This window comes from Hydractinia symbiolongicarpus, chromosome 11 (genome assembly GCF_029227915.1).
Source record: "Hydractinia symbiolongicarpus strain clone_291-10 chromosome 11, HSymV2.1, whole genome shotgun sequence".
Classification (NCBI taxonomy): Eukaryota; Metazoa; Cnidaria; class Hydrozoa; order Anthoathecata; family Hydractiniidae; genus Hydractinia; species Hydractinia symbiolongicarpus.
The window spans coordinates 6,521,344-6,545,441 of NC_079885.1; the positions used below are offsets into that span (position 1 = coordinate 6,521,344).

The following is a 24,098-nucleotide window of genomic DNA, read 5'->3' on the forward strand; positions in this document are numbered from 1 at the left end:
ATACTTTTTTTGAATAATCCAACAGCATACATGGAGTAATAAAAAAAAATTAAAAAAGACTAATATTCTTCTTGAACATTCTTACGTGTAAGTCTACCTTAGAACAACAAATGGAAAAACATAGCTTTTAAAAGCAGAAGTTTTTTTTGAATTTTATTTTAGACTTTCACGATTTAATCAGTTAGAAAATCTGTGCTGAATAAACTTTCACAAAAAACATTTTTAAGTTTTTCAAAAAAGCCTAAAAGTCACAAAATTCATGACGTTTCTCTGATTAAAGAATATATTTATGCATAGAGTGAACAAAATATTTCCTGATTTGAATTAAAAATAATAAGTCAGCTCTCAAAAATTTGCTGACTGTAGAAACTCTTTGCAATTGTCAGGGAGCACTTGCCATTGATCCCTTGATAATGGTTATTTTGTCGCAACAACCATTATGCAATAAAGTTTAATGAAGAAATAGGATTCTCAGTATTAACATTTACTTTCTAGAATGAATCGCAAAAATGGGAATTCGTTTTGCAAATTGCAAACTGCAACCTGTTATTTCGAACCATGTTCCCAAAAGAGTTTGTTACACAAAAAATGTTTAATTTTTCTTGGCTTTCTTTCTGCAAAAAGGTAGACAGTAGCTAGAAACATGACTGTTTTACTGTGCCAAATACTAATTGGGATGTGCATACAAAGATTATCTATTTTTAAATCTCAGCCTTCAAAAATGCAAGTCAAATGTTGACAATCCAAAGACTACATGTATTATATATTTGGGCAGGGTGCAATCCAGACTTCTCAGTATGTTACATATAACTATTCTCAAAATTTCCCAATTTAATAGGCTAATGAAGTCATGTCTTATTAGGACGTGAATATAAAATTCTTCTCTGGGAGATCCTTCATAACAACTGTGAAATTTTTGGATTACAACCTAGGGGAAAGACTTTGTATATAAAAAGAAATCAGATATGGCAGATACTTTTCATCTTTTTACTACAAACAAGCGAATAATTAACTTCCAAACTTTTTTATTTTCAACGTAGATGGCAAATTCTCTAAAACAATAGACATTGGTCGCTCAACAATGACAAGATCGCCAGCCACATTTATATCAAAGAACATTATGTTACTAAATTGTCCATTAGTTTTAAGCACTTTTCCACCTTTTTTACGTTTCAAACTTTTCTTCTGCATACCACTGTCAGGCAGTAAACTATCATAAATGATTTTGCCAAAAACTTCTTTTGTTTGAACAAACATTTCATTTTCAACTTTTGGATTAAACACAATTGCGTTTATTTTGTCTTTTAACCGTCCCATGTTTGTTATTATTTGAGACTTATTGACATCAAATAACCATGGCTTAAATTTCTTATCTGGTATGTCAAATTCATACATGAATTTCTCACTTGTTGCAAAAAATACATTATTGGTGTGCGGTTGGAAAGAGCAAAAGGTAACCTGACCATTCATTTTAGGCAGCTCCAATGCAAAGCCTTCATCAACAATGGAGAAAATATAACATTGAGAATCTGCATCAACAACACAAATATAGTTGCTGTCATGATCAACTCTGATGAAGCGAAAAGGAAGCTGCACCAAAGTCTCATCAGGAAATTTAAGCTTGCCATTTCTTCCACTTTGCAAATGATATAAACTGATCACAGCTTCAAATCCAACAGTAACAATATATTCTTCACTTGGAGTGAAACACATTTCTGTGGATGGTTGCATTTTAACATGATTAAGCTTTTTTACAGAAGGTGGATCCAAATGAAGTTCAAGAGCTCTGCATTTGGCAGTGCTTGAATAGGCAAGATATTTTCCATTACTCGAAATGGCAGAGCAGATTAAATGATCTGCATTATCATTGCAAATTTCAAACAGCTTTCGTCTTTGTGTTGCATCATCCTCTGGATTTTTTAATGACCAAACATGTAACTTCTGTTGCTCCCGAAAACAAAGCAGATTACGATGATGAGACAGTTGTAGCGCATTGGGAAGTGGTAAACATGAATACCTAACAAACGATTGTGAAGAAAAATTTTCTAACGGATAGACAACAAAGCGTGGATCTAACCCTCCTGATAAAAGGCTTTCATTATAAACAGCAAGAGTTCTTGTGTCATGGTTTGTTGCTCGAACAGCTTTTGACTGTATCCACTTCAGTCTTTGCTCTACTTGGACTAAGTTGAATTGAACCACTTTGCTATCCACACCAGTAGAATACACAGTCTGTTCTTGATTACAGACAACAACAGCTAACACATCAGCTTGGTGAGAATGATAGGATTGAAGCAAGGTACCACTATTTCCATCCCAAAATTGTGTATTTCCCAAAGAATCTCCTGCAACTATTGTCATATCTTTTAAAATTTCAACTGACCAAATCATTGTGTTTCCCTCTTTAAGGTTGTCTGATGTCATACGAGATATAATAGCACCTGTTTTTACACTGTACATTCTTAAAGTACAATCAAAACCACCAGACACAATGAAGTTATTATCATAACTCCAACCTAACGACAAAATCCTGTGCTCTTGTTTATGTAAGCTACGTTCATATAATATACTGGAATCACAAACTTCAAACACTCTGATGCTACCATCTTCACAGCCAGCAGCTAAATACTTTCCAGAAAAACTGAACTTTAAACACCACACAGGACCACCATAAGAATCTTGGGTGTAAAGTGGTTGTAATCTTTTTAAGTCCCATTCAATGATTTCACCATTTAACCCACCAGTAAATAAGCGTTGGTTCAGCCAAACAACATGCTCAACGGTACGTCCCTCTTGGCCTGGAATAACCCGGTCAATAATCCAATCATTTGTTGGATCTCTGATTTCAATCGAGCCATCTTCCCGAGAAAGAGCTACGCGTGCTAATTTCTCACTTACTGCTGCAGAGTTTATTGCTTTTGGCAAAAATTCCACAAACTGAACACGATGGACTTTATAATCAGTCATTTTAAGATCTAGAAAATAAATAAAGGGAAAGTTTTATTAACATACAGCATACAGATATCACTAAAAAACTCACAAATTCAAAACTGCAAAAAAACAGGACTGGAAGTGTAAGGAAAAGGTCTATAAAAATAAACTTTAAAATAAACTAAACAACATCATTTTGGCTATTGGAGACAAGAAAGTTAAAACTGAGAGAGGCGCTAGTTCAGATGTTCAGTTCTAGTGTTTGGGGTTCACCAGTTTATGTCCCCCCCCCTTGTCTCCAACAAAAAAATGATAAGGCAGGAAAAAGTAAAGTTCACAGGTAACAAAAAACACAAATTCTCGTCGAAAAACAAATAGTTACTAATGAAAAAGCCAATGGTAATCGGCTTAAGGTGTTTTTAGACCACATCTAGATGGGGATTTACTTCGTTACAGAGTGCCAAAATCAGGTGGACAGGTGTGGTATACTTGAAGTGTTAGAACTTAAATCTGTTGATATATGTGTTCAGGAAGTCAGGTGGAAAGAGATATCTAAAAGGTATAGGTGGGTAAGGTAATAACCTTTCTTGGATTTTTTATAGTGATGGATATGGAGGAGTTAGCATATTTCTTACAGAGAAGTGGTTGGAAAGTTAAATAAAGTTTTCATATTATTGAAGATATTATTTCGGTTTGTCTGTTCAGTATTCATATTACTGTGGAAAGTTTATCATTTCTTGAAAATGATAGTTTAGTAGGCGACGTTTTGGGAGATCCTTCTCCCAACATCGGGCAAAGTAAAATGATGTTGAGCATGTATTTATATAATTGCAGAGGATCAAAATTCATAAAAATTAACCAATCAGAAACGAGCTGATAATTACAGTTAATTACTGTAATTAATATTTATTCAGTTCTTTAGTATTGTGGTTAATATACATTAGGTTTACCTTAGTCATTGAACATGTCATGTAGAGTCTGGCACAGTGGCGGTGGTTTCTACCTATAGACCTAATCTTAAAAATTGCCAGGGTTATTAGTCTCACTTGCCTGTAAAAGAACTGGACCCTACCCAGGTCTTGATTATTATGGTTGCATATAAGAACCCAACATCCCACACTGCACAAGTTCTTCAGATGTACCTTATTTTCTTCACCTATTTTTTTATTTTATGTCATCAACATGCCTACTAATGGTGGATCCAATTCAATTAATCATCATGGTACAATGGACTCGAGTCGAAATCGAAATATTATGAATGTCTCCAATGCGACTAAAGACAACCGCATCACAACTGTTATGTGAGCACGCAGTGCAACACAACCAGACAAACTGCTTCTGCCTAAAGGTTTCCCTGACATTATTTTTGGCTCATGTTATGTCAGGGTTAACAAGTTTGTAGGAAGCCTCTAATTTAATTGGTGGGTGTGTTGGGCCTTCTTCGTCAGCCGTTTAGGCAAGTAATGTGATGATAAAAGTCATTGTAGAAACATTGTAGAATAAGAACACCATCCTAATGCTCAGGTTATGCATTATATATTTGTGCATATGATGAAGCACGAAGGAGGCACCTTTATTCCTACCCATTCCCCAAAAATTTCCATAAATAGTCTACACATACTGAATTTGTTGTATCTATTCATTCCAACAGAAATACATTGTTTCTTCAATTTTTTTACTTGGTTGTTGGAGTACAAAAACCAAGAATAATTCTAGGAACGGCCTGGCCTGGAATCCCTATGGAAATCTTCATTAATTGCCCACAGCACAGTCAAAAAACATGGATAATCTTTTTTATTATTATTTATTTTATATTTTATTTTAATGCAGAAAATGCTAGCTAAACTATGACAGGTGCACGAATGAAATATGAAATAACGTTATGAAAATGAAAGTTTGGGTCATAAGACAAACCTGAATGGTAAAAAGATCATCACGAAACGAACACGATTTACAATACAGTTAAGTACAGGTTGATAACAGATCACTCCCTCCACTCCACGGGCGTCAAAAAGTTTTGCTCATAGTCTCTACGCCCTTCTTACACGGGGGAAAGAGAGAGATTACCGTACACAAAACCCTCGTCGAATTTGTCAGGATATCAGAAAAGGATTAAAAATATTAATAAAATAAAATTATATTTCACAATTTTACAATATATAAGAAAACACATATTTTACAATATATAAGAAAATAATGTTAAGGACATTTATACGCTGTGAAAGGTAACAGCAGTTGAAATATAAAGTTGATACTACTGAAGAACATAACGAACACCTTGGAGAAAAAAATACGGAAATAACTTTCTCCTTTCGTAATTTCTCCTCTAAGTGAACACAGAAAACCTCTCGTTGACAAGTCGGCGTTAAAAAAAAAACATGCTTTTTTTTTACTACTGTAACTACCTTTATTACGAAAAAATATCTATCTTTTTTTTCTTGACATTGAGGAGGGAGCCGTCGTTAACAAGGCGCAATAGCGGTTTTAATGTCAGGCAACAAAACCTTGGGGCTTTTTATATTTGGACGTCCAAATATAAAAAGCCTAACAAGTCCTAGGACGAGGTTGTCTGCCTTTATATCTTTATTCTTATTAAAATTATTTACCCAGCATAGCCTTTTCAATTCCTATTGGTATTTCTACCAACGAGGGGCCCGCGATGGGGTCTTAGTGCATTTAAAGCTGCCATTTAAGTTACGAAAGTCGTGCAAGCACAGCAATCTCCCAACTAGACAACCGCTTAAGATATCAATCCTATTCTCGTGCTGAGCGCTAAGCAGAAAGGATAGATTTACACTTTTATAGTCTCAGGCATGACACAGTCGGGGTTATAACCCAAGATCTTCCGCACTGAAAGTGAACGCTCTACCATAAAGCTACAAGTCGGATACAGGCAAAAATTCAACTGTTATATTCGCACTATACCTGGTATTTTGGAGAAGACGTAATTCGCACAAAATTGATTCCATCCATATCGTGAGGAAGGACGGGAGAGTTCATGTCCTTTCCGTTGAAAATGGGAGATCTTGGTTTGATAAACATTGTCGAGATTTTGCAAATGAAATGTGGATTTGTGTTAAAACAAAATGTTGCCAAAAAGAAATACATTTTATTTGACCAAGCTAAAAGATGTGATGACACAGTTATCCTAAGATAAACCACAACCAAAATTAAACGTGTTTTCAGCTTGCTAACATACAACTCTACCAAGGACATGGTTTTGCCTGAATAAGACTAAGTTTGTCGACAGTATTTATCCACGCTACGAGTTAAGCGATTTTAATTAGCTTTTTGCAGGATACCTCCTGCGTAGATATACGATGTGACCCTCCCCTGATTTCACTGACCACTGAAGCAAATGATATTCTACGTTTTGCAGTTACAGACACTGAAGCAAGACCAGCTATCAATGCAAGAAGTTTTTGGCTGAGATGACAACGAGCATGCTTTAGAGACGTAGGTTCTATAATCCCATCGACGCTAAACAATGTCATCGCTTTTTGCGTCTGAACAAAAAGAGAGGTAAAAGATCTTACAACAGACGCGTCATAGATATCGAACATTAATTGATATTCAGCATTAGCGATGGATGATGAGTCAGAAAAAAGTATTTTTGTTGCGGCGCAAGGATTTTTTTGGTTTTTGGCGACGATGACCCTGTTGAATTAAATTAAACCGTTAAATCGTTATTCTAATTTATGCTGTGTCGTTATAGTAATGCCGACTCTTCAATATTTTGTTATCTTTCGACGTACAAAACACCAGCCTAGGTACGAAAGATGTTAAAAAAATTTAAAAGAACGCCCTTTAGGGCGGATATATATACGGTCGCTTATTCATTTTCCGTCCGAAATATTTATTCTGCAAAGTATCTAGAAACCAATATAAATTACTTCAAAGCGTCGTGCAGTTGTGCAGTTTCTGTTTGGGTCGAAGATCAGACGCTTTAAAAAGACTCTTCATTATTTCTAGTAAGTAAATTGACACACCCTTTTTATTACTTGTGCCTATCGCTTATTGGACTTTTCAATATTTCGAAAACTTTTTAACAAGGTTGCAATGTAAAAATAAAACAATGCTTTGTATTTTTAGAACACCTGAACCGTGTATTTCTTTCCCTATATGCCCCCTACAGCAAATGATTCTCGTTTTTTATTAACATATTACTGTTTTGTAATATCAAAAAATTAAAAATATTACAAACTTAGATAATTTCACAATCAATAGACAATTTTTTCATTGTGATGCATGTTGTTTATATTCCCCAGACCTCTTATCTTATTGACAGGCAAAGTAATGCAGCCAATAAGCCATCGACCAGGCCCTTCCAAATGTTATTTTCAACGCATCTTTTGATCTTGAAATTCGATAGTTTTCGATAGTTCTTACTTTCTTCGCCTAAAGTCAGCATTTTATTATATACCTCATTTTTTGCATTTTTTCTGCAAATGCATAAAAATGCTAACAAATCATATCAAAACTTATATTCTTTACCAAGAGTAATAGTAGAAAATAAAACCTAGCTTCTTCAGTGCTCAGAGTTTCATGTATTTATAACAATCTTCAGCTGTATAATTTTTTTACCAAAAAAAAGAATTTTGAGCAAAATGCAGCAATATATCACTAAAACACATTGTTTATGAATATGGTGTCAAAGCTTTTTTAGTCTGATTCACGCCAAGGAAGACCATCCTCAAAAATTGTTTCTGAATCTGCAGTGTACGGCCGTTGTGAAAAGTTAAAATAGATCCTACTTGTGTGATTGTAGAAATTGACCAATCAACGCAAAGAAAATGTAAACAAGACTTAATTTTTTGGCTTTTTTCAAAAACTATCTGTTAAAAATACACAGGAATAACATTAATTATTATATTCTAGTCATTAGCCTATGAAAAATTCTATAGGAGATCGCCCATACCGTATTTTTCGGTATTTAACCCACAGGTTGTAAGTTGATTTTGATTTTTATGACTTCCACTGTTAGTGCGGGTTATATTGTGGTGTGGATTATAATGTGGTGCGGGTTATGTGATTCTGTCATTTATTGTGAAATTTAAAGTTTATACATTCAACGAAGAAAATAGTACCAACGGGATACAATGCGTACATTAATATAACTGCATGCGCGATCCTATATCTATGTAATCTTACTTCAACTACATGATTTAATTCTTTTCACACAGTGAAATTGCTTTAATCTCTATTGGTTGCCAGTGCTAATATTACGAGCTCTCTTTGAAACACAATTCTGGAGATCATTTTTCTTTTGTGTTGAATGTAATTCTAATCTATTTATATCTTTGCAATTGTGAGATATATTAGTTGTAAAACCTTGTTCCTCTTTCTTGTAGCTGGATACCATTTTGTTTTGGGTTAAGTCTACACCAGTTGAGTCTGGTACCCAGCTTTCCCCAGTTCCTATCAAGTGCATTTTAGTATACTGTGCCTAATTGAGCTCACATCAGGGAGGCTAGGCCCAAGTAAGGAAACCTATAAGTAGAGGCACAGTAGGGAGTGCAGGCTGGTTGGTTGTAACAAAGAAATGTGTGCTAAGAAAGTATAGATGACAAGAAAGTAGTCTTTTATATGGACACACCCTCTAACATTTGGTGCCCTGTGTGAGGATTAAGAAGAAGAGGGTGTCGACAGAACAGAAGATTACTAAGTGATGGCTGGATTGGTTTGATGTAGGATGGCTGCTGCTCCACATGAATTTGTAACATTTGAAGATGCTGTGCAAATTGAGGATGGAGAAGAAAAAATGGTATCAGAAGTATTTGGAATGCTGTCTGTTTTGGAGGAAAAAGACCTTGAGTCAGTTATGATAAGACTGGGATTGGATAGAAGAAAACAAGGTAAAACATTCTATTTACGAACTATCCTCAGATATCTAAACTCGGAAAAGGTAGAAAATTTGAATGACCACGGCATGAGCCTGTTTGAAGATTTGCATGAGTCTATCAGCCGTATTCTAAAACCAGTCAGACTAAGTAGGGAAACTTTCTCAAGTGGCCACATGGACACAACTAAAGGTGTGCCACAGGATCCCTTTCGTACCTTTACTCTCAAAAGTTCGACTCCTAGTCATGGTGCCACCCTGGAGAAATCGTTGTATAATCCACACAATCCTTTTTCACCCCCAAGGAACAATTATCCATGTGATACCTTAATTCAACCTGATGATGTTTTCAAACCATTAGAGCACCCATCTAAAACTTTTGTCACATCATGGAACCAGCCCCAACTTTTGTCAAATTCGAAAATCAGAGAATTCAAAATCAACGGATCAATTGGCAGTCCAGGTCAAAAGGACAAACTAACCTACCAAAGTTTGGCTTTCCAAATAAAAAATGGGTTAGACCAAGGATATAGGGAAAGGGATATCCTGGCAGCCGTGATAAAATCGATCAACCCAGATAACCCATTGAGATCCTACCTAGAGTCGAGGTCCGGGTTGGGAATAAAACCACTACTTAAAATACTCAGAAGCCATTTTCTCGAAAAAAACGCAACTACTCTCCCCTTCAACACCTTTAGTTCCTATCCAGTCGACACGACCGTTTGAGATTGTATCGCTAGACTATCTACACTTGGACAAATGCAAAGGGGGTTTTGAATATGTTTTGGTAGTGTGTGATCACTTTACATGCTTTACTCAGGCATATGCTACAAAAAACAAGTCTGGACGCAGTGCTGCAGAAAAAATATTTAATGACCTGGTAATGAAGTATGGATTTCCAACAAGACTTCATCACGACAGAGGAAAAGAATTTAACAACACGCAAGAGATTGAACGAGCTGTCTGGGATCAAGTCATCAAAAACAACCCCATATCATCCTATGGGTGATGGAATGGTGGAAAGGATGAATAGGACATTCATAAACATGCTAAAGACTCTACCATCAAAGTTCAAAAACAATTGGAAGCAAGCACTACCAAAATTAGCTTTTGCCTATAATAGCACTATATCAAAGTCTACTGGGTAATCACCGTTCTATTTAATGTTCGGACGTCATTCAAGACTACCAATTGATTCAATGTTTGGCTTAGATAACATCCAGAAAGGTAAAACTCATGCAGCCTTCGTGCAAGAGTGGAAAGAATCCCTGGCTGCAGCAACAAAAATTGCATTAAAGAGTGCTATGGACGGAAAACATCAATACGACAAGAAAGTTCAAGGTTTGGAGTTGAAAGAAGGAGACAGAGTCCTGGTGCGAAATCTAAGTGAGCGAGGCGGCACTGGTAAACTTCGTTCCCATTGGGAAGCAGATGTACATGTGGTTCTACGAAAAGTAGAGGACCTACCTGTGTACGTGATCAGGAGAGAAAGTGGTAAGGGAGAGCCCAGATCCTTGCATCGTAACCTCATGTTAAAATGTGATTTTTTACCATTAGAGTTATCAGAGAACCTGAGTAGAACACCAAAGACTGCTGATCCAGAGATCGATGAAGAAATTGACTTTCATAAGAGAGCTGAAGACCGTCAAGAAATTGCCAACTTAGACAACACTGCTCTTGTTGAAGGGGAGAGTAGTGCAGATGACACAAATTGTGCAGATGTTGCTGATGTGGATGTTCCTGTTGAAGAGGATGATGACTCCATTGACAGGGATGCTGCTGGTCCTGCTTTAAGTATTGCAGATGATGTTGATGATGTAAATCCTGAGGTCCCTGAGACTTCTGACCTCCCCAAGAATCCAGATGCAGACAATGATGCAGCAGATGAAACTATCCCATATCAGGTTGATGAAGTTTGGATGAGTGGAGAAAAGTCTACAAAACCTGAAGACACAACAGCACAACACAAACAAAATGAAATCCGAAGTTCAGGTCGAAATCGAAGACCTCCTCGGCGATTGACTTATGATTGAACGTATGTATGTATTACTGTATATAATGTTGTGTTGCAATCTATATGCTTAGAAGACTGCAAAAAGTTCTGCATGGGACAGGATAAACAAGAAATGCTGAACAAGAAAAGCAAAGTAAAAACATGAACAACGAAAAAGACATGAAGAGGCATAAGAAGCATCAGGAAGAATCAATCCGTAGTTTGGGTGGAAGATTATGTTGTGGTGCTTAAAGCTAGCTGGGGAGGCTAAGTATTAATTAAATTATGAAATTTGTATGGCAAAGAAGTGCCCTGCACTGGATATGGCAGGCTGATCACTTGTCAACAGACATCCAACTGTTGCAGATGTTGCTGAAATTAACTTTGAAATTATTGTTCAGCACAATTTCTAATGATTTTTTCTTATCTACATAAAAGATTCTCCTCCTCGAAAAAGAAAATCGACGATTTCAAAGTTCGACGAGCCTACGAGTGGCCACGATTCCATCAACGTGAAGACAAAATGCAACAAGCAAGAAGTCCATGTCAAGCAACGACTAACTTGAACCCTACTACGAAGTAATAAATTACACGTAAAAAGGCTGACTTCTAACTAAACAATGCGTTATATGAAGCAACAACGAAAAGGTGATAACTGAGAACGAATTCTCAAGATATACTGCTCCGACAAAACGTACAGAACCTTTAAAAAAGCAGGGGCGAGTGTGAGATATATTGGTTGTAAAACCTTGTTCCTCTTTCTTGTAGCTGGATACCATTTTGTTTTGGGTTAAGTCTACACCAGTTGAGTCTGGTACCCAGCTTTCCCCAGTTCCTATCAAGTGCATTTTAGTATACTGTACCTAATTGAGCTCACATCAGGGAGGATAGGCCCAAGTAAGGAAACCTATAAGTAGAGGCACAGTAGGGAGTGCAGGCTGGTTGGTTGTAACAAAGAAATGTGTGCTAAGAAAGTATAGATGACAAGAAAGTAGTCTTTTATATGGACACACCCTCTAACACAATCACATTAAGCACAATGAAATGATTTGATTCTGGTAATAGACCAATAAAACAGGTATCATTTTTTAATTGACACGTATTTCACAACCTAGTTCCCCGGACTTAATTATTAATTACTGTTAAAAATATATAAAAAATGTTAAAATTAAAGTATAGATAAAAATTTTCTTTTTTATCTCCGCTACCTTCGAGTAACAGGTTGCCACTGAAAATATTAAAAATAAATATAAAATACAATTGATAAGACACATGAACTATCTCCTCCTCATTGCCGCCATTTATTTTATTATGCACACTGTGATTGCTGGGATATAAACAGATAACAAAATTCTATAAACATTAAAAAGAACGTTTCGTACATCGCTGTTACAGACAATCTGATAATTATTATGTTTATTTTTATGCCAAAAAAACTTAAATATACATAAAAATAAATAGATTTTACTTTAGATTTATAACCTGATCTCATGGTTTTTTTTTGTTTGTTTGTTTAATCTCAGGAAGTATGAGTTATTATTGGCTGAAACTAATGTTTACAAATGAAAGAAAAACAGCATTGTCAAATTATTTTTAATTCATTATTATTTCGGCAATGAGAGACAAGGAAGTTAAGACTGAGAGAGTCACTAGTTCACACACTCGGTTCTCGTGTTTGGAGTTCACAAGTTTAAACGTTCCCCAATTGTCTCCATCATGAAAAAAAAAACAGAACACACACATGTTTATAAAATGAATAGGGTAAGTAAAAATACATTGAATTTTTTTCTTAACACGATGCGGGTTATGCAAAGGTGCGGCTAAGGAAAACATCAATTGAGATTTGATGCAGGTTATACAAAGGTGCGGGCTATCTGATAGCATGTGCAGGTTATATACTGGAAAATACGGTAAAACATTTTTCCTGTGACACTAATTTGTGCATCATTGTTCGCCTGTCAGCATGAAGTCATAAAATTTACTTAAGAAATATTATGACTAAAGCTGTAATTATTATAGGGTTTTTAATTTGAGAACCACCAGTTTAAATTGGTTCAAAAATACCCAGTGAGTATTATCATTTAGATTCAACAGAACAAACTGCAGCAAATGGGTTTTAATGAATACACAGGTGAATTAAAATAGTGGAAATTAATGAGAGCATTTTGAGGCCAGAATATTGATATTAAAAATAATAGGCAAAGCCATGGAGGCCTCAACAAGCTGATGTCAGCAGCAAGGATCACTTAATGCCCATAGTCACATGATTATTAGCGATAGTTCAAAAACTAGCAGCTATGATGTAAATAAACTTTGAAAAGTACCATTACTTGCTTTAAAGTTTTACATGTTTTAAATTAATGTAGGAAGTTAGTTTACCTGTTAAAATTATGCAGCAAATAATCTTAGTTTGCCTATGAGTAAATAAATATTTTCTGGCAGGTTAGAATTTCCTTATAAACAAAGCTAGCCATGGTGTGTAGCCTACTGAAGCAAAACATTTTGTTTGTTTTAATTCCTGTGAGGTTGTGTCTAACATTTTGTTTTTTCTAAAGGGAGATTTCTGGGAAATTCCTGTGTGGTTGTTGTAGCATGCATTCTTGTAGTAAAGAAATTTGTACAAACTCCCTGAAAAAAGAAACAGTTATTATTAGCCACTATAATAATCGCATTTTACTTTTAGAAAATACATTCTGGCCTAGAAATAGTGTAAATGGAAATTCACATTGTTTTTTAATGTGTATGCTAATTATAACTTTTGGAGACGAAAATATCAAAATGTTTTGTCTAATTCTGCTTGTGGCAGACAGAACAGTAATAGACAGAAGTAAAAACAAACTTGTTTGTATTATATTCTTTACCGGATATTTACTGTTCATGGTTTTATATAGTATTTAGAAGTCCATTTCTCCGAATATGGTGTTTTAATTTGCTATGGTTATAGTCACTTGTCTTGTTTAAACATGTTAACTTGGTTTTCTTTATTGTAAAAATTGACCCTTAAAATACTTTACATTTAGTCCTTAACTATGTGCACTATATTTGTTTAAGACTTGGTCTTAAATTTTTTTGTTTAAAAACATAGCTTTTCATGTATACTCACCAACTAAAATTTATATCATGACAATCGTGCATAATTTGTCAAGCCTATTTGTTGCTTTGTTGTGTCACTAAACATTTACCGAACAGTATGGTACAACATTCTGGACCGAATTGATGAAGAGAAAGAACAATATTTCACATAAAATATTGTACTTCACATAAAATATTGTACTTCACAAATGTGCAACAAAGTGTCTTGTTACCTTCTTTTCACATGCTTTACATTTGCTTTATTATTTTGAATATTACTAAAATTTTATGCGACTTCACATGTGTTTTTAGTGCAACAATGACTGTCAAAGTAGGAATCAATGGATTTGGTCGAATTGGACGTCTTGTGTGCCGGACTGCTTTTGAGCATGAGGAACTTGAAGTAGTTGCCGTCAATGATCCATTTATTGATTTGGACTACATGGTATATATGTTTCAATATGATTCAACACATGGTCGTTTTAAGGGCACAGTTGGAAAAGAGGATGGAAAACTTGTGATTAACGGAAAGAAAATAACGGTATGTGTATATTTCCTTATGTAAAAACTTGCTCGATGTCTTAATATCTGTCACATGACAGAGAATTCCATGATTTTTACTTAATCTAAGAAAAAATACATATTTGAAATAAATAAATATATAATAGTATGCAATAAAACATTAAGTTAATAAATAATGTTTAACCAATAATTTCATTCAACCACAGGCATAAAAAATGTCATTTATTTAAATACAATTTTACAACTTTATTCAAATACATTTTACCCTTTTTCCAAAAAAGTAAATTAACTACAACAGGTTAACTACAACTGTTTTTAATTATGCAGAAGAAGCTCAAAATGTTTTACATGGATTTTTCAAACAGATCTTTAATGTACTGTCTGATTAAAAATCAACAAAAATTTTGACAAAAAATTCTTATTTGTAACTAATTTCTATAAAAGAATTAAATAATTATTTGTTTTCTTTCCTAACACCAACTGAACAGCATCTCATTCTTGTAAAAAACAAAAAAAAGCATGCGGTCTCTTCACTTTATATGGATGGGCCACAGAGAGATTAGACTCAAATTGCACATTCAGTAAGGCTGAGAGGCAGAATAATGTTGCGGTGCGCTGTTGTGAATTGCACTAACAAAAGTCGAAATAACCAGGATAAATTTTTTTTTGGATGCTCAAGGATCTTAAAAAAATCTTAAGGAAAAACAAAAGTCAGAACTGTCTGAACGGAAGAAAGAAAAGGATGTTAGGAGGTAAGTAAGGGCTGGTAACTAAGTGGTTGTTCAAACCTTAAGTGCCACCATAGATGTTCACAGTGTACTCTTACAAAAAACCACTGCTTGGAAATCTTCGTGTTCCGTAATACATTTTTAATCTGAAAAATATTCAATATTACTCACACACTTGCATCTAAGAATTACTCGTGAAGGAGTAGAAAATTTTATACCATGTAATTGGAAATATTTAATAGATTCTGAGTCTGTCTGACAGCGAAAACATTCTACTTCAGAGGCATCATCTCACATTTTTTTTCAAGTAAAATGGCAGTCGTTGCACATGAGTGGGAGTGGAGAGAGTGTCTGCCACACATGGTATTCATGGGGGTTTAGAATTCGTCAAAAAATTCACACATCAAAGTTAACTCAGTAATCTATGTTAATCTATAATGGAAGCAAAACTTTTAAGTTTTTTCTCACTATGGGCTAACAATGATCTAACTATAGTGCACATATGTGTAGCAGCCGATTTCAACTTTTACGCTGCGAGTACCTGATGTATTTGTTTCAAGTTCACACTATGGTGCATCATTAGCTCTTTTGTAGCCAGATCTAAACGAGAAAGATTGAAAAAAGAAAAATAGAAAGAAATTCTTGTTATTATTAACACTTTGAAGAAAACGACTAGCCTGGAAAGAAAGGAATTAACAAACTTCGGGTCAGAAAGGCAGGGAAAATCTTTCACCATGAATGCTAACTCTTCTTCTTTTTTAAACGTCTTTTTTTTGTTTGTCAGCCATTTTAGTTTTAAAATGACCTTTCACAATGAAACATACTACTATTTTAAAAAACTTAAATCGTTTGAGCATGATTTATGTCAGCTTCCTTTTAAGATTGTTGACAGTGAGCTTATCTCACTGTTACCCGAAAAAATATTTATGAAATATCAAAAATAGTTAGCTCATCTTTCGTTAACCCGTGTGAGAATCAAGCTTTAGTGTTGTGTCTTAACCTAATTAAAAAAAACCTTGCCAAAATGACATTGCTGGAAATGCAATTTTTCTAAATAAAAATATTTTAGGTTTCATCGTTGCGGGATCCAGCAGAAATCAAATGGAGTGAAGCTGGAGCGGAGTATGTTGTTGAGTCATCAGGAGTCTTCACAACCGTCGACAAAGCTAATGCACATATAAAGGGAGGTGCTAAAAAAGTGATCATTTCTGCGCCCTCAGCAGATGCCCCGATGTTTGTTATGGGTGTCAATGAAGATAAATATGATCCAAAAACCATGAGCATTGTCAGGTAAGAAGTTATTTTTGTTCATGCTGTTTTGTCATGCCATGACAGGGTTTTCACATCTCATATTTTGTTTTCCTTTTTTGTATACACCCGTAATAAATTCTCCTTAAGATTTTGTTATCTCTTCTCAAATCCTTATTATCAATGCAGTATTACATGTATAAACCAGAACGTTTTGTTTTTTCAGTAATGCATCATGCACAACAAACTGCTTAGCACCACTAGCAAAAATCATGCACGACAATTTCGGCATTGAGGAAGGATTGATGACAACTGTCCATGCTACAACTGCCACACAGAAAACAGTTGATGGTCCTTCCATGAAGGTAATGTTTATATTAAGTAAGATGTTGCAACACTACATCCTAAATAAAAAAAAATCCTGGGTTGTCTATACCCATGACCCCATAATATAAATTGTACCTTACCTTTTTATAGAAATGGAGAGACGGTCGTGGTGCCGGCCAAAATATTATCCCCGCCTCCACAGGTGCAGCAAAGGCTGTTGGAAAGGTTATCCCAGAATTAAATGGCAAACTAACAGGAATGGCATTCCGAGTGCCAGTTCCTGATGTTTCGGTTGTTGATTTGACAGTGCGTTTGAAGAAAGCTGCCAGTTATGACGAGATAAAAGCAGTGATCAAGAAAGCATCTGAATGTCCAACTCTGGGACGCTACATGGGATACACAGAGGATGAAGTTGTATCTACTGATTTCTTAGGAGACACGAGATCTTCAATCTTTGATGCAAAAGCTGGAATTGCACTTTCTCCAACATTTGTTAAACTTGTTTCATGGTGAGTAGCGCGTGCAATGTTACTTCATTTAACGCGGTGTGCTATGATGTTACTTGATTACTTAAAAGAGCACAAACGCAAATTTGAGTCTTTTCGCAAAAGTTTATGCATTTTTGCGTTCCTTCATTTACGAGTTATTAAACCAAAAACGATTATTTCAAGACATTTTTTCCGTGTATGCCTGACCAAAAATTTCACGTTAGTTTTTCCCAGCGAAATTGTGCTCTAATAATGTGCTATTTCAAAAAGAAACTTATCGTCGTATTCTCTTTAGGTATGATAATGAATATGGTTACAGTCACAGAGTGTGCGACCTGATCAAATACATGGCGACAAAACAATGACTTCAATCGAAGATGTGAACACCGTAAAATTGATCTAAAAAAAAAAACTTAAATAATTAGATGTGCATGTCAGTAATCTTGAAATCTCGTGTGATTAACGCACTTCAGTTCAGTTTGAAATAGATTTATCTTTTACATCGAGTTATCTTTTTCATACTATCACCATTATTTTTTTTATTGAAATTATTTACCCCGGATAGCATCTTCAGTTCCTTTTTGGTCCTGCTATCAACGAGGGTCCTGCTAGGGGGGACCTAGTGCATTAAAGCTCCCCTTTGAGCTAGCAAAGTGCCAGCACAGCAATCGCTCAACTAGATAACCGCCAAAGATATCAATCCTATTCCCATGCTGAGCGCGAAAGGATAGATTCAAACTTTTAAATTCTCTGGCATGACTCAGTTTGAACGCAAAACCTCCCTCACTACCATAAATCCATAGACCAGATCTCTGAAGTGTGCCTTAGTCCCAAACAAATTAAGAAGCGCGTGCGGGTAAAAACAATTATCCCTCCCCTAATTTTCTACAGGTAAAGTTTGAAAACGGCGCTTCTTTTTACATAACATTTTACACGTATCGCTAGCACATGCCAACACAGAATGTGTATGATGACCATCCGTAACCAGTCCATCGGGAATGCAATTATTAGCTGATGTGTTCTTAAAGAAGGTATGCCAAATGTCCCTTAATTTAGAACACTAGCTAAATAAACACGGCTGATTCGCGAAATGCTTTTTTTTTGACCCTCGCAAAAACAATTTCTCTGAGCTGATTAGTTGTCAATTTATGATAACATCTCAATTAAATTATGGTGAATTTGGAGTTTTACTAGTTTACTCGAAAATATCATACCATACATCCCCGAGATGATAGGCTGCTTTTGGTGCTGATTTCTTGAATTTTGTAAACGACACTTTTAGCTTTTCCAAAAGCTAATTTGACAAAGCTGCATTTTGTCCACAATAAAATTTACATCAAAGTCTAAATCATTGTATATGCAAACAAAAAATGGATCCGCTGTGCAGTGTTGGTCCTCTAAAATTTTTTCGTTTATTTGTGCATAGTCAAAAACAACTGCGGTATATTTGCCGCTTTGGGCAGCCTCGTTTTGGATTTTATCGAATTTTTCCAAATATGCTAAAATGGGTACACTCTGAAAACAAGAATACAGACAAAAATGATTCAGTGCTTTCGATAGTTATGCATTTACGACAAGATAATGCTCGATTCTTATGCCCATATCTGGAACGAAATTTAAGGGTCTTCCGCATTTTTCTTTATTTAATCGCAAAAGTTCTTTTACGTTAAAATAATTTTATTTTCTAAATTTGGCGGGGTTTTTTTTCTCCCGCGAAACTTTCTACCTAAGGCATTGGTCATGACGTGGCGAAGTGAAGCTGGTGTATAGAGGTACATAACGTAACGTAAAGCAATATTTTTTTATATATTTACGTTTTACATCTTCAAAATTGTAAAAATTCATAGAATATTTATTTGAAACTCACAATATATTTTGAAAAAATAAAAGAAGCCTTGAAACGCAAAAACAATTGAAAAATCGCTTTTAATTAAACAAAAGAACTATGAAGATAATATAGAAAAATATACGGAATGTACGGATGTAATTCTCAAAGCTAAGATGCAACCATTTTATTGGTGTTTATTTTTGGAAACACTTTACTACAAAGAATTTAAAATAAGTATTATGTTTGTAATACCCCAAGGATGTTGACCTCATCATTTATTTCTTGTGTTGTGGTGATCGAAATATGTTTTGCAGCTAATTAACCAGCGCACTCGCAATTCACGATATCCGCTTCCAAAAACATGCGTAACAATTCCAGACATAATTATTATCCAAAAAAAAGTTAAGTTATTGCAAAAAATAGTCTGCAAATTAGTATCAAGGTTCGCAGGTCCTGTTTTTACATTTTAAGTATGATGATGTGTATAATCTTCTTTCTTAACTAACGCTCATCTTTGGAAATGTCTTTGATGTAGCAGCTTCCCTCTAACTTTGCTATCGCTGTTCCGCAATAAACACTTTTGGAGTTCTAGTGATGTTTAACTGCTAGACATTGATTTATCACTGTTAATAAGTGAATGTTTTCCAACGCCGCTGCAACTCGTTCTTTGTCTGCTAACTGTTTGTTTACTAAATAAAAGAAGTGTAGATAATTTAAATAATTGTTTAATGGAACTAAAATTAAATTTAGTGTAAGTTTGAAAATGTTTTGAGATGTGGTGTTAAAACATATCGGGCTCTGCGTTCAAAATTTGTATTTAAATATAAGTGCAATTGGTTACAATGTTACGGTAAGACTATGCGACATTTGAAAGTAAGAGCCTGTAAACCTGTGTGTTTTTTACTTGACTGGAGAAACCGGTAAGGCTCAAAATTATGGAGCATAAAAATGTCTGTAAAAATAGACCTACTTTAAAGAACATTCCTACACTCTCCACCACTACTAATATTTTTAATTTGGAGTTAAAGGAGAGTCTAATGATCCGTCTCAATAGAAATATTGCGTCCATGCCATTAATTTAATTAATTTAATTTCCACATAACTGACTTCCTCCTTAGAAAAGTTTAAAATGGTACGATACGATCGTACCATATTATTGTATGTATACTAGTGCAGTGCAAGACACGTGGGTAGGCGACCGCCAGCGGGCTGTACACGAGATTCTGAATGTATGCATTTATCATATGCGAGATTTTTCGAGTGCAAATTATTTAAACCTCCAAAATTTTTCCGCGAAAATGCGTGAGAATGTCTACCTGACAAGTTTTAACTTTCTCGGTTACAAATTTTCGCGTAGAAAGCCTTATTTTACATTTCGCGACCAAGCGTACGCGTGACTAATGGAGATAATGCTTCCTTTTATGGAGTTAATTAACTCCGTCATTCTTCGCCAGTCAATTCAAAAATGGTAGACTTTTACCACCAGTGGCAATCAGCGAAAATGTATTTACCCAACCGCAATACTAAATATAGGTGAAAAATTGTCAGGCTTTTTATGACAGTTTGGATAAAACAATGATTGAAAGTGTGATAATCTTCATGTTTTCTTTTCTTGTGCGTTTATTGAAGGGTAGCGTTAAATGAGGAGTTGAAGAAATGGCACTAATATCTAAACATTGTTCAATGAGACAAACCTGCTAGTTCTGACACATGAGTTCCAGGAGAAATACGAACATCGACCTGCATACAAAGAAAAAGAATTTAATTACCTAGACCCAACAGGACTGCTTAAAGCTATTTATTTTTACTACACACATAGACCTTCAATACCCCTATTATTGCTGACTATAAATATAAAAATAGTTTGCAAAATAATATTCCTGGGTTTTTAATATAAACGAAAAAAGAAATTTTTTGTTGTTCCTAATCCGAACATCCTGTCTAGCGGACACCTCTCTACAACGGACACTTTCCTTGGGAACGGATGAAACTACGGTCAAACTCTCATAACAAAACCTCCATGAAGCGGACACTTCATAGCGGACACCTCTATAGCTAACGGACATCATTTCAAGGTCCCGATTGACATATCCCCATGGAACTGACCTCTCTAAAGCGGACAGGCTTAAGAATGGGTCATACAAAACAAATTTTTGTAAAACATTTGTTTATATTTACTCAAGACAATGTTTCACATTATTATTTAATAATTCTTTAATCTTTTGTATGTTATCTTACAGCAAGTTTATGGCTTTAAAAAAAAATGCAGGGATTTCCAGGCCGTAGCCACTTCCGCGGTTAACGCGTTTCCCAGTCACTATGATTTTTATAGAGCAATAAGGAAGGAAAAGAAACATAAACACGACTTTAGATATATTTTTAGGGCACATGACCAACCACCACTTCTTTAGTACAATGAGAATTTGTACGAACCACAGCAACGAATTGATGAAAGTAAGAACGCCTCAGAATTAATACAAAACGTCAATATTGAAAAAGCAATTCATTGGTTACAAGTAGCTTGGAAAAATGTGTCTGCAGAGGTCATACTACATTGCTTCCAAAAGTGTGGGTTTAAAAAACCAGATATTTGCTGCATTTTAGAGGATAGCGAAAATGATGAAGAATTTGAGAGTCTTTTTAATCGGCTGCGTGAAGACAATGACATCACTGTCGAAGACTATATTAGGTTTGATGACGATCTGACGACATTAATCGGTCAAATAAATACTGACTTGATAGACTGGCGACAACAAGCATGATGTTTTACCAAATCCATCTGACAGTAGTCATACTGCAAACAGAGAAATTGCCTCAGAAGACAACGAAGAAGAAAACATTCCTCAGCAACTTTCTCCATCAAAAACGTTTCAACATTTAGACAAATTGCTAAATTTTCCAATGAATCAAAATGATGAAACTCTAACTTTCCTATTTTCAGAATTCATTGAAAAAGATGGAAGATATTAAATTGTCTTCGCAAAGACAAAGCAATGTCTCAATGTTTTTTCTTGAGCTTGTTCTAGCTTTGAAAGAAAAGTAGCAGAACTTCAATATATTGTCTTCACTGCCTTTCTTCTCCCCAAAACCAGTCTCTTGATACACCTTACGGTAGATTTCAATACACCCTAATAGCCCCAGGATGGTTTTTGAAGAAATTTGATCTAATTTGGGGAAGAACCTCTATGTAGCGGACACCTCCCTTTAGCGGACACTTTTTTGAGGTCCCGGTGGTGTCTGCTATAGAGGTTTTACTGTATATGCTAATTTTTTCATGTTACATGGCAATTGATTTTCATTACAGGAAGTAGCACAAAACTAAGTATCTCAGTTTTTTACTCAATTTTTCAACTTTTAAGATCAGCGTTGTTGTTTGTTTGTTTGAAAGTTTCTACTACTATCAGGTTATAGTCAAGTCATGGTGGTGAAGCTATTTTGAAAGTAAAACAATTACTAACCGAAAATAACTAGCTCATTTACTCCTACCAATCCTTAAAAGTGAGGAAAATGACGTTAATAGAAGCAAGCATACACATACCTTGTATCGTGCAGGAAGAGATCTCAGAAGAAGTACTCTTATAGAAAGTCCAATTAGCGTTGCCATACTACAGTGTGGAATAGTTGGTGTGAAGTGGATTTGCAGCAAGCTTTTTGCATCATCAACACTTATGTTCTTTTCCTCAATGACATTTAGCTGCTCTAGAGTAAGCGGATGTTCAGGATCATTTATAGAGCGAACCATATGTAAAAAAAGTTAAGGAGATATTTTGAACTTTTGATATAAACAGAGCATGGATAGTGGGAAACTTATTGTTAGTAGCATTTATATTTTGGACATATTTGCTTGCACATTAAACACAGCATTTTTCATTCGCATAAGAGTAAGAATACCTTCAACACCTGCTACCTTACTGTTTCTTTTTTCTGTTTAAAGGCATGAAAATTTTATACTTAAGGGAAAAATCATAGCTTTTTTTTAATACATCTAAAATTTTGCAAATTGAACTTATTTCATGCAGTATAACATTTTAGTGGTGTTAAAAAAATCTGTATACATATTATAAAATTCAATGTATTTGAAAAAAGTTAAAAGTATACAACTGTCAGTTTCACGCTGAACAAATATCAAATGTTTTGACTTTTGATAAAACATTTGATAATCGTTCAGCGTGAAACTGACAGTTATTTACTTTTAACTTATTTTCAATTACATTGAATTTTAACATTGCTCTTCTTCATCGTTGTTGGTATTGAGCACTTTCTCAACAGAAATAACTTTTGAAAACTATATATACTATAAAGAATTTTTTCTTTCTCACATGGAAAAGGATATCAAATATTTCTCTCGCATCAATCTCATCATACACATTTTCATCTCCATCTCTTTCAGTTATATCTCTTTCTTTCGATTTCTCATATATTGTTGGGTTTGCGTTTTGTAAATCCATGTTTTGATTTTCTAAAAAAAAGACATACTAACTATTTACATTCCACAAAGTCATAAAAAATACTTTAATTAAATAATAAAGTTCTCTCATTTCGCTTCACATGCTTTTTATCTTGTCTCCAGAGAGCCAGACACCAGAAATAAGCCCTCAAAATTTGCCTAAAATGCATCAGCATGATAATTCTGTTTAGCTTATGGTTGGGAAAGAAAATCAGGGACTTCGGTGGATTAAATTGGAGCTTTAATAATTGCCTTTATTGTCCCTAAAAACTGTAAGTTAAAGCTAACTGCATAGAATATAATTCGCTGCTGTGCCCTTTTTAGAAACAAGTTACACTTTCTTAGTATATATATATATACATATTCGAATTTTTTAAAAAAGGAGTAATTTTGCAAAATGATCACAATTTTCTCATAAATGACTCTAGTTGGTTAAATGATATATTTTTTATAAGTTTTATCTTATTAAAAAAAATACAAGAACTGGAGAAACTTGCCAAATTTTTTTATTGCTTAACCCGGGTTATTTTAATTGCTCAACCAGGGTTACTTTTTTTAATTGTATTTATATATTACAATATATATTATATTATATTACAAAGAAAAATTAACATAAATCAACTTTATATTATATTATATTACAAAGAAAAATTAACATAAATCAACTTTTTTATA

At 34.7% G+C, this 24,098-nt stretch overlaps 3 protein-coding genes across 3 annotated transcripts; 1 reads left to right on the top strand and 2 right to left on the bottom strand.

The window, feature by feature from the left end:
* Positions 1-964: 964 nt before the first annotated feature.
* On the bottom strand, positions 965-4,922 carry LOC130613648 (U3 small nucleolar RNA-associated protein 4 homolog). Its single transcript, XM_057434960.1, has 2 exons — positions 4,846-4,922; positions 965-2,975 (listed from the first exon to the last, which is right to left on the bottom strand). The coding sequence occupies exon 2, from the start codon at positions 2,965-2,967 to the stop codon at positions 1,009-1,011; it is 1,959 nt and encodes a 652-aa protein (XP_057290943.1). The 5' UTR covers positions 2,968-2,975; positions 4,846-4,922; the 3' UTR covers positions 965-1,008.
* Positions 4,923-6,780: 1,858 nt separating this feature from the next.
* Positions 6,781-17,648, top strand: LOC130613902 (glyceraldehyde-3-phosphate dehydrogenase-like). Its single transcript, XM_057435261.1, has 6 exons — positions 6,781-6,902; positions 14,148-14,376; positions 16,155-16,375; positions 16,560-16,698; positions 16,811-17,169; positions 17,444-17,648. The coding sequence occupies exons 2-6, from the start codon at positions 14,155-14,157 to the stop codon at positions 17,511-17,513; spliced, it is 1,011 nt and encodes a 336-aa protein (XP_057291244.1). The 5' UTR covers positions 6,781-6,902; positions 14,148-14,154; the 3' UTR covers positions 17,514-17,648.
* Positions 17,649-19,027: 1,379 nt separating this feature from the next.
* LOC130614485 (cytosolic iron-sulfur assembly component 2B-like) lies at positions 19,028-23,462 on the bottom strand. Its single transcript, XM_057435915.1, has 4 exons — positions 23,306-23,462; positions 22,515-22,716; positions 20,671-20,716; positions 19,028-19,665 (listed from the first exon to the last, which is right to left on the bottom strand). The coding sequence occupies exons 1-4, from the start codon at positions 23,422-23,424 to the stop codon at positions 19,565-19,567; spliced, it is 468 nt and encodes a 155-aa protein (XP_057291898.1). The 5' UTR covers positions 23,425-23,462; the 3' UTR covers positions 19,028-19,564.
* Positions 23,463-24,098: the final 636 nt, after the last annotated feature.

Coding starts and splice junctions, on each gene's coding strand:
- LOC130613648 (XM_057434960.1), bottom strand. CDS start 2,967: ATGACTGATTATAAAGTCCATCGTGTTCAGTTTGTGGAATTTTTGCCA.
- LOC130613902 (XM_057435261.1), top strand. CDS start 14,155: ATGACTGTCAAAGTAGGAATCAATGGATTTGGTCGAATTGGACGTCTT. Junction 16,699..16,810: donor TTGATGGTCCTTCCATGAAG/GTAATGTTTATA, acceptor ACCTTTTTATAG/AAATGGAGAGACGGTCGTGG. Junction 17,170..17,443: donor TTTGTTAAACTTGTTTCATG/GTGAGTAGCGCG, acceptor TATTCTCTTTAG/GTATGATAATGAATATGGTT.
- LOC130614485 (XM_057435915.1), bottom strand. CDS start 23,424: ATGGATTTACAAAACGCAAACCCAACAATATATGAGAAATCGAAAGAA. Junction 20,717..22,514: donor CTCTTCCTGCACGATACAAG/GTATGTGTATGC, acceptor CTTTGTATGCAG/GTCGATGTTCGTATTTCTCC. Junction 19,666..20,670: donor TCATGTGTCAGAACTAGCAG/GTTTGTCTCATT, acceptor TCTTTTATTTAG/TAAACAAACAGTTAGCAGAC.